General features: G+C 45.4%; 1 protein-coding gene across 1 annotated transcript; it reads left to right on the forward strand.

Annotated features, from left to right (window-relative positions):
- Nucleotides 1–427: 427 nt before the first annotated feature.
- On the forward strand, nucleotides 428–7,874 carry TMEM167A (transmembrane protein 167A). Its single transcript, XM_078607481.1, has 4 exons — nucleotides 428–538; nucleotides 4,108–4,217; nucleotides 4,984–5,018; nucleotides 5,644–7,874. The coding sequence occupies exons 1-4, from the start codon at nucleotides 536–538 to the stop codon at nucleotides 5,712–5,714; spliced, it is 219 nt and encodes a 72-aa protein (XP_078463607.1). The 5' UTR covers nucleotides 428–535; the 3' UTR covers nucleotides 5,715–7,874.
- The last annotated feature ends 1,032 nt before the right edge of the window (nucleotides 7,875–8,906 follow it).

Raw genomic sequence — 8,906 nt, forward strand, 5'->3', positions numbered from 1 at the left:
GGTAGGAGAGTGAGCTGAGAGGGGAGAGGTATGAGAGTCAGCTGAGAGGGGAGAGGTAGGAAAGTGAGCTGAGAGGGGAGAGGTAGGAGAGTGAGCTGAGGGGAGAGGTAGGAGAGTGAGCTGAGAGGGGAGAGGTAGGAGAGTGAGATGAGAGGGGAGAGGTAGGAGAGTGAGATGAGAGGGGAGAGGTAGGAGAGTGAGCTGAGAGGGGAGTGGTAGGAGAGTGAGCTGAGAGGGGAGACGTAGGAGAGTGAGATTAGAGAGGAGAGGTAGGAGATTGAGCAGAGAGGGGATAGGTAGGAGAGTGAGCTGAGAGGGTAGAGGTAGGAGAGTGAGCTGAGAGGGGAGAGGTAGGAGAGGGAGCTGAGAGGAGAGAGGTACAGTAAACCGAGAGGAGGCAGAGTGAGATGAGAGGGCTGTGCTGCTACTGTCGAGTGAAACTTATTTAATATTTTTTTTCGGAAGTCCTCAACTTCGCCATTTCGCCCTCTAGTGGCTTTGACTGCTGTCTCCTGCCTCACCACAACCAGCCGCTATGGTACACGGCCTTACCCGCATACCCACGCTTATTTTAAACCCTTTAACAGTTTAATCACTCGAGTGCAACTGTCGCCGCCTCTATTAGCATGTAAACTTAGTTTTAAGTTAATTTAATTTAGCTTAAAACACAGATCGATGTCTGCGGCCTGGCAGATATCGAGGCCTGCTATTGGTACTGTCGCGGTGGCCGCGTTGCCTTTCAGCTCGCGCGGCCAAAACCGCTAGTCGAGGTCGCCCTCGCCGTCTCGGGCCTGCATACGTGGCAGCTTTTACTTTGTATTTTGTTTGTTATCGTTTAGTTGAATGCTTTATTTGTTTGTAATGAGTTCAGTAAAATCAGCTCGCGTGCAGGGAAGTGTGTGGATTGTGACATCGCGGTGGTGACGGCTTTGGGGATGGGTGTGAGACGTTCAGCAGTGTTATTGCTCGCGGCAGGTGGTGATGTTGATGTTTAATTTTGGTTATTAGACTACACACAGATGGTCAGTGCGTGAGAATTTTGCCAGTCATTAGCTACGGTCGCTGTTGCGAAGTCGAACTCTGGGTTATTGCGACATGGGCCGGTGTCTTGAGTTAAGGCTTAACGTGGACTTGTGTACAATTGCTACTTTTGGCTGTGACAATTGTTCTTCGACTTTACGATTGAGTGAGCTGAAACTATAATTGGTGCGGCAAATGCTTGCATACATGACTTAATCGGTTTGACTATTGCGAGTGCATAAACATGTTATGTTTGTTTAGGCGTCATGACTTAATGAGGCCTTCATCCAGCAGTGGTTAGAGCATGCATTCTTGATGATGTGGACTTTTGGGCAATGGACCTGCTGCTAATAAGCAGTTTCATTGCCCGAAACGTCAGCTTTTTGATAAACATGGAGAGATTTTTAGATTTGGTTTGTTAATCGTCTACAGTGGCTGAAGTTAATCGCTTTGCTATATTTAGTCATTTTTCCTTTTTTTTGTCGTCATCCCCAAAACTTTATTGTCATTGTGCTTTCGGCAGCATGCCCTGGGATGAATCCTCGCAGAATTGCTTTTACTCCTTGTGTAATACCAAGTACCGTATTGTGCACAACTCCCTTAAGTTCCCTTCAAGTGACCTATTTTTATCCACAAACTAGGGGGCAGCACTTTCGCACCCAGATAAATGTTCATTGCATGACAGTCAAGTCGACATTTTATTATTCTCAGTTGAAATTTTGGCAAATGAAGTGCAGAACGCATACATTTAATGTCATTGGTTTTTTTTTGGTACCTTCAACTCGTATTTCGTACCATATGTAGCCAACCGTGCTAATCGGAGATGTGGGGGAAAGACAACAAACTAAACACAAAAAGTAGTTCTAAAGATATTAGTTTTCAATCTCGACTTAAAAGTGCATAGCTCCAGTGGCTTCTTAACATCGGAAGGAAGAGCGTTCCAGTCGGCCGCAGAAGCTCATCTGAAAGCTCGCGATGCAGGGACTGTCTTTGTTCAAATGGTTTAGCAAAAAGCTGCTGCGAGGAACAACAATAAACAACAGAGAGGAAGTAGCCGCTGTGCTGGAGTGTACTAATGTGTATAACACATATTTTACTTACGCGATCTGATCCAAACATTTATTACGAACCATATTGGTCATGAAAGCCTACACTGAAACTGCATTTGGTAAGGTTGTTAATGATTTAAGATTGAACACTGATGACAAAAAATGATCCGTCCTTGTGCTTTTGGACATTAGTGCAGAGTTTGACATGGTTGATTACAATATTCTTTTTGAGAGATTGCAGAGATGGGTCGACCTCTCCGGTACAGTTGCAAATTTGTTTAAGAGCTATTTGACCGGCAGAGAGCAATTCGTATTTTTAGGTGATCTGTCGTCCTCAAAGACAGAAATTACGTGTGGTGTTCCACAAGGCTCCATTCTGGGACCTGTTTCATTTAGCATCTATATGCTACCACGAGGTGATATCATCAGGAAACATGAGATTGATTTTCATTGCTACGCTGACGATACGCAACTATACATTTCGGTTTCTCCGAATGATGTAAGCCCCATCGATACCCTTATGAAGTGCATTGATGATATTAAAATGTAGATGGCACTGAATTTCCTGGCACTTAACAAAGACCAAACAGAGGTCCTGGTAATTGGAGCAAAAGCCCATAGAGATTAACTGCTCACAAATGTATGCTCGCCGACAGAAAACGCCAAACAGCAGGTTAAAACGTAGGTGTTTTGATTGATTAGGATTTGAACTTTGAAGCCCACAGATATATCACCAAAACAGCTTTCTATCATCTTAGAAATATGGTTAAGGTGCAGCCTTTTCTCTCTCGGTTAACTACTGAGAAACTGATTCATGCTTTTATTACCAGCAGACTTGACTACTGCAATGCTTTCTTTTTCGGTCTTCTGGAAAAGTCAATGTCACCTACAACTTATTCAGAATGCCGCAGCATGGGTGGTCATGAAAACCAGAAAGAACTCCCACGTAACACCTATGTTACGGTCCTTGCACTGGCTGCCGGTCAGTCAAAGGATTAATTTAAAAAATATATTGGTTTTTAAATCGTTGAATGGTTTGGCACCAGCATACATGTCTTCTATGCTTTGTAGATATGAACCAACAAAATTCCTCAGATCCTCCGGTTCTGGTCTTTTTGTCGACCCAAGGGCCAGGACCAAAACTCACGGAGAAGTGGCCTTCAGTGTGTATGGTCCTCACCTGTGGAACAGCTTGCCAGGGGATCTGAGGGCTTCACAATCATGAAGCAGTTTTACGTTGAATCTAAAAACTCACCTTTTTAGACTTGCTTTTACTTAAGATTATTTTATAGTGTTATTTATTTATATTCCTTCGATAGTAATTTATTATAATGCAAGTTTGTTTTATATGGAATTTGCTTTTGTTCTTCTTGTGAATTAGTCTATTAATGTGTTTTTATCTGTACAGAACTTTGAATGGCATCCTTTGCATGAAATTGTGCTATAGAAATGAAGATTTGATTGATTTAAAAAATTGCGAACTGTATTATTTTTTTTAACCACTTAATCTACTGTAAACGGTGAACTTGCAATCCACCGTTTAGAATCCATCTCCTATCAGCACAAGTCTCTACTTTATGGATGTATCACTTTTTTTTAGTAAAACCCTCATAGTCACCAAACAAATACTCTTGGTCATTGTTTGAGTGTTGCGATTCATAATAATTCAGTACATTTTGTATTGGTGCTTTCACAGCGCAAGGCTAGCAACACAAAGGTAGGTGCTGTTGTCATCCATACAGTCTCCAGTAGTTTCACAGTAGGGGGCAATTTTGTGTTACGTTCGAAGTAAGTTTTCTAATTGGTAAAATTTTCACTATGATGCCATCATACAATGGCCTCATTTAAAATTATGTAAATAGGATCTGAAACACCCATTATAATGCAAACAGCGCGTAGTAGTTAACGATTAATATGTCTGCAGCGTTAATCAGGGTGGCCTGCCAGATTCCAACTGTTTCTGTCTGGCCGTTTTCCCACTACCCGATTTAACAAGTTAAATGCCTCGTGTCTCTCCCATCTGCCTCCTTCCCTCCAGTCGGCAATATTTAACTTCCAGGCGCTGCTGACGGTGCTGCTGCTGCTGGTGTGCACGTGCGCGTATGTGCGGGCGCTCTTCCCCTCCATGCTGGACCACAACAAGACCGGGTGAGCGGCAGGGGGATATAAATCTATTATTACATTGCTCCAAGGGGGATTTTGGTTGTCTTGAAGCCGTTCCTACCCCCTCCCCACTGTCCCCCGCCCACCACTACCCAAACAAGCCCAACCGTGTGTCCGGAGGAGGGAATTGGGCCTAAACAGAAATAGGTGGGGTCTAAAGAAGAAGGGGGCGTGTCCTAAAAAGGAAAGGTGCGGAGCCAAAAGAGGCTCCACCCCCTTCCTAACGAGGAAGGGGGTGGAGATGGAGGAATAAGGAGGTGGGGCCTACAAAGGTTGAACATTCCTGTTTTAAGGTAAAAGCATAAAATCAAATACGTGGAGCAAGCAGGCCACAGGCCAATTAGTTCTTTGTAATCTTTATCTTCAATTCTATCCCGACTGGGCTATCGGCATCATGCCATGAGACGAAGAATCCAATTCGTAAATTTGTCCTAGAGCAGTGCAACCCTTTGTGTCTAGAGAACAGCCTGCAGCACCAGATATCCCAGAACTACCTCTGACCTCTGTACCACACTGTAGGGGGCAGCACTTTCCTGCCTGCCCTCTTTTCTCTCCGCCTGATGAAGACCGCTTGTATTGCGATCAAAACGTCGTGGGTTTTTTGCTTTTATTATTTTAAATTGTATTCTATTTTATTATTATTTTTTCTAAACGAATGCATTGTAAATTGCCTCTTCTTAAATAATATTGACCAGAGAATGGACTATTGCAAATTTTTTTGTAATTTTCATTTATTTTCTTCTGTTCACAGAATTCTCGGCATTTTTTGGAAGTGTGCCAGGATAGGTGCGTTATGAAGGGTTTGGGTGCCCACGGGCATGCTCCTGTTGCTGTCATGCCGTTGCACTCCTTTGCATTGTGCTGTATTAATTAATGCACGCGTGTATGTGTGTGCCTGCGTGCGTGCATGTGTGCGTGTACGTGCATTTATTTAAGTGCGTGCATGCGTAGTGTTCTACATGCAAGTCTGACTACACGTATGTTTGCGTGCCTGTGTGTGCTTGCACGTGTGTGTGTTTGTACTTGTGGGGAGTGGTAGTGTAGTTGTTAGCACCCTGCATTATGAACCCGGTGTCTCGAGTTCAATTCCCGCTCACGGGGCCTCCCCTTGGACGACTCAACCTCAAATGAATACCTACTGCTGTGAGAAAATATTACCACTCGGGAGACTGGCAGTCGGGCATGGTGCTGGCCACCCACTCCCTCCTGTACCGTCCTGGCCTTCATAGGTACTTGCTAACTCCACTTGCCCCAACAGTATATTACAGCTATACGGGGGATCTTTGTTTTTGTTGTTATTGTGTGTTCTTTGCTTCTGTGCATTCAAGCACGTGCCTGTGCATGTGTTCTGGCACGCACGTGTGTGTGTATGTGTACACGTACGTGCGTGCGTTTGTGTGGGTGTGTGCAGGTGAACGGAAGAGCGCGTATGTGGGAGTGGCGTGCATTGCCATGGCATTCAGCATCCTCTTCCTCCAGTAGCACAGGGCAAAGGGCCAGTCACTACGGCTGAGGGGAGGGGGAGTGGAGGTAGGGGGGAAGAGAGAAGGGGGATGAGGTGCATGCACCGGGCAGTCGGGAGCCGAGTTTCACTCTAAGTTTGCACTCCTAGGAGACTCCAAATTATCATCACTATTGCCATCATCATCTCACCATCGTCACCACTACATCAACAGGAGTACTGATATAATCACCATTGCCTCATTGGCATAATAAATGTTGTATTATCACTTTTATGATTAGGTACATTTCCATTAGCTGCTAGATGAGAGCCTTCCCCATGCCGTGCACACTGGTCAACGCTGCGGTTTTACAGCACAGCAAAGCATATTGCCCTGCTGCCTCCTGCTGACGTCCGTAGCTCCGCATCGTTATCACTTTACGCATTTTTGCAACTTCGGTGCCACATTCTATCATCTCTTTACAATAACATCATATTCGCAAACATCACATGCCCCCAATGTCAATGCGCGCGGCTTTTTCAACTGCGCCTTTGGTTCTCTAGCTGTTGAGAAGTGTGGCATGGATGGGAACACTGCGACGGGAAACGGCGTCATTCGTACACACATTCCATCGTCATTGCTGCGGTAGTCGTAGTCCTGAGTGAGTGTAACACGAGTTGTGATGTCGCTGGAGTTAGAAACACTCTCTCTGTGCGCCATGACGAACACAGCTCCCACCTCCGCGATGCGTTTCCGGGGTCGTACCGCGCATGGTTCGGCCCAATGTCTGACATTTCACTCTGACGTGCTGGAGGAGTTTCTTCAGGAATTGAAGTTCCTCAACTGAAGAAACTGAAGTTTTAACTGACAGAACAAGACAACCCAAATACAAGTCGGAGAGCTGCGCCATACAACCGCTAAAACTTACGCAGAGGCACCACTTCCACCAATCGGCACAAGCTGTGCTACTCGCAGGGTATGTTAGTGGATGCACGAAAGTCATGTCTGGTCAAAATGGGGCAGGTAGAGTTTGGATTATGGCATCGAGTTTGACTCCAGCATTGTATTTCAGTGCAGCAGTGTTTGACCAAAAACTGTACAACAATTCAACAAGGGCCTTGCCCAAACGCAGAGGAGGGCACCCTCGCGTATTGTGCTGGCAGCCACAAAGAATGCATCGGATTAAAAATTTTAACCTCCTTTGTGAGACACTAATTTTTTCACAAGACGGTGATATTTTGCAGTTATTAAGGGTTTCGGTTTTGCACCACAGCGGCAATTTAAGGTGCGTTTTTTCTTTCTCCCTTTCGATATATTTTTCCCTCGTCCACGTGGGTTTGCAAATGTTCTCGAGGTTCAAGGTGCCTGCCGTCTGGGACTCTCCCCTGCTGGTGCAGAAGAAGAGCCACGTGACTCAGTGATGGGATCGTTAAAGGATCGGTGATCGTCGCTTCTCGGTTGAGAATGCTTGCATATCGTTTAGATTATAAGAAATCGCTCTAAGGGGAAACTCCTTTCGACGTTGACCACTGCATGTCCAGGATTTGTGTCCCAATTGACTGGGGCAATTTGAAGGTAATCGTCGCCATCGGTGCGTCTACGCTGAACACCTACGAACAAAAACATTATACATAAATGGCTTGGCACGGCAGAAGTTGTCTGATCAATCGAAACAAAAATTGGTAACGCTAACAATTATTTGGTGACCCTACGTTGGCTGTGGTGCACAATCACAACAAAAAAAAACACTCAACACGTGCAATGAAGAAGGGCCATTGCATACATGTGCTGTGAATAAGGGCTATTGCCCAATACGTCACCGAATATACTTTTTGAAAGAGTTATTGATGCACGTGTTTGAGGTTTTTTTTAAATTAAAAAGTGAATTTGATTAACAATGATCGATCTGTTGAGCACACTGCCTCCTGGGTAGACTTTTACATGATCTGATTGTAAGTTGCCATCCTTGTCATGTGATGACATCTCGAATCGCGAGTGGACACTCCCATTTGCTCTCTATCGGGGCAGAAATGTGAAATGGTCCCTCGACAAGCCACTCAAGGCAACGATTACCATTAACTGCCCCTGGTAGTGTTCAAAGATAGCACTGTTGACATTCCATAGAAGTTGGCCATAGGCCTGTTTACAGAACCCACTCCTGTATTCCATCTTTGTCCAGTAAAGCTTTTTTTGAATAACATTTGCTGTCGTGTTTACCAGTTGACTTAAGTCTCAACAAAGACCGATAACAATCTGAGTGACACCTATTCCGGTTTGACCCGGTACAGTCCAATAATTGGCATCCATGTTTTGGCGCAGAGGTTGATTTGTACCAAGATCTGTGTTGTGTTGTGGTTGAATTGTATTTTCAGTACAGTGAACTATAGAGTGCAGATATACATGGGCTGACTGGAAGATATGTCCACGTTTGATCTGTGGAAGAGGTGTCAAACCCCATCGATTGATGATTTTACCGGATCTTTAACATCCAATTTCTAAGTATATACGTGGGGAAGTCTTTGTTATATATGTGCGTATAAGCATGTGTATAAATGATTGTGGTTCCTCCACGTGAAATGCGTGCGGTGCTGGATCAGTCTCTAACACGGTCATTGTACCACACTGGACTCGCCCTCAGCTCGCTCGGGTTAGCTGTAATCCATTCACCTAAATGGCTGTTAGCACCCCAGTGTCGAATGCAGTACAGTTATGTCTCGGTGTCCTTGGCGTTGAGCTGACGTTCACCTGCTCACATCAGACGCTTGACCAGACTGCTTTTATTCGTTTCGATAATTGCGCACCGTCCGTCGTGCATTGACCGTGGAGACCGAAGATGCGGTCGTTACCAGTCGCGCGTGGGCTATCGCAAACGGCATCTTCGGCTCTGAATCTGCGTCTGCTGAAGTCGGAGTCTGTGTTAAATGCTGCGGATCGCCTGATAGTTCGCAAGTGGAAGTTTTATCTCATCACGACATCGATCTGATCACGACATTGACGAATTACATTGGCTGCCGATCAAACACAAGATTACATACAAACGCCTACTTCTTTACAAGGGTCTGCACCAGTCCACTCTGTCCTATCTCACAGAGCAGTGCATGTAGCAGCCTGAATGGACCCCAATCGACACCGTTTGCAATCCACAGCCCACGGTGTGCAATCAGCTACTGCTGCACGCGCGCGCAAACCTCGCGCGATACGACCAGCGCAGTGTCGGGGTCTCCGGCCCGAA

The sequence above is a fragment of the Lampetra planeri genome, chromosome 27, assembly GCF_965212315.1.
Source record: "Lampetra planeri chromosome 27, kcLamPlan1.2.h2, whole genome shotgun sequence".
Lineage (NCBI taxonomy): Eukaryota > Metazoa > Chordata > Hyperoartia > Petromyzontiformes > Petromyzontidae > Lampetra > Lampetra planeri.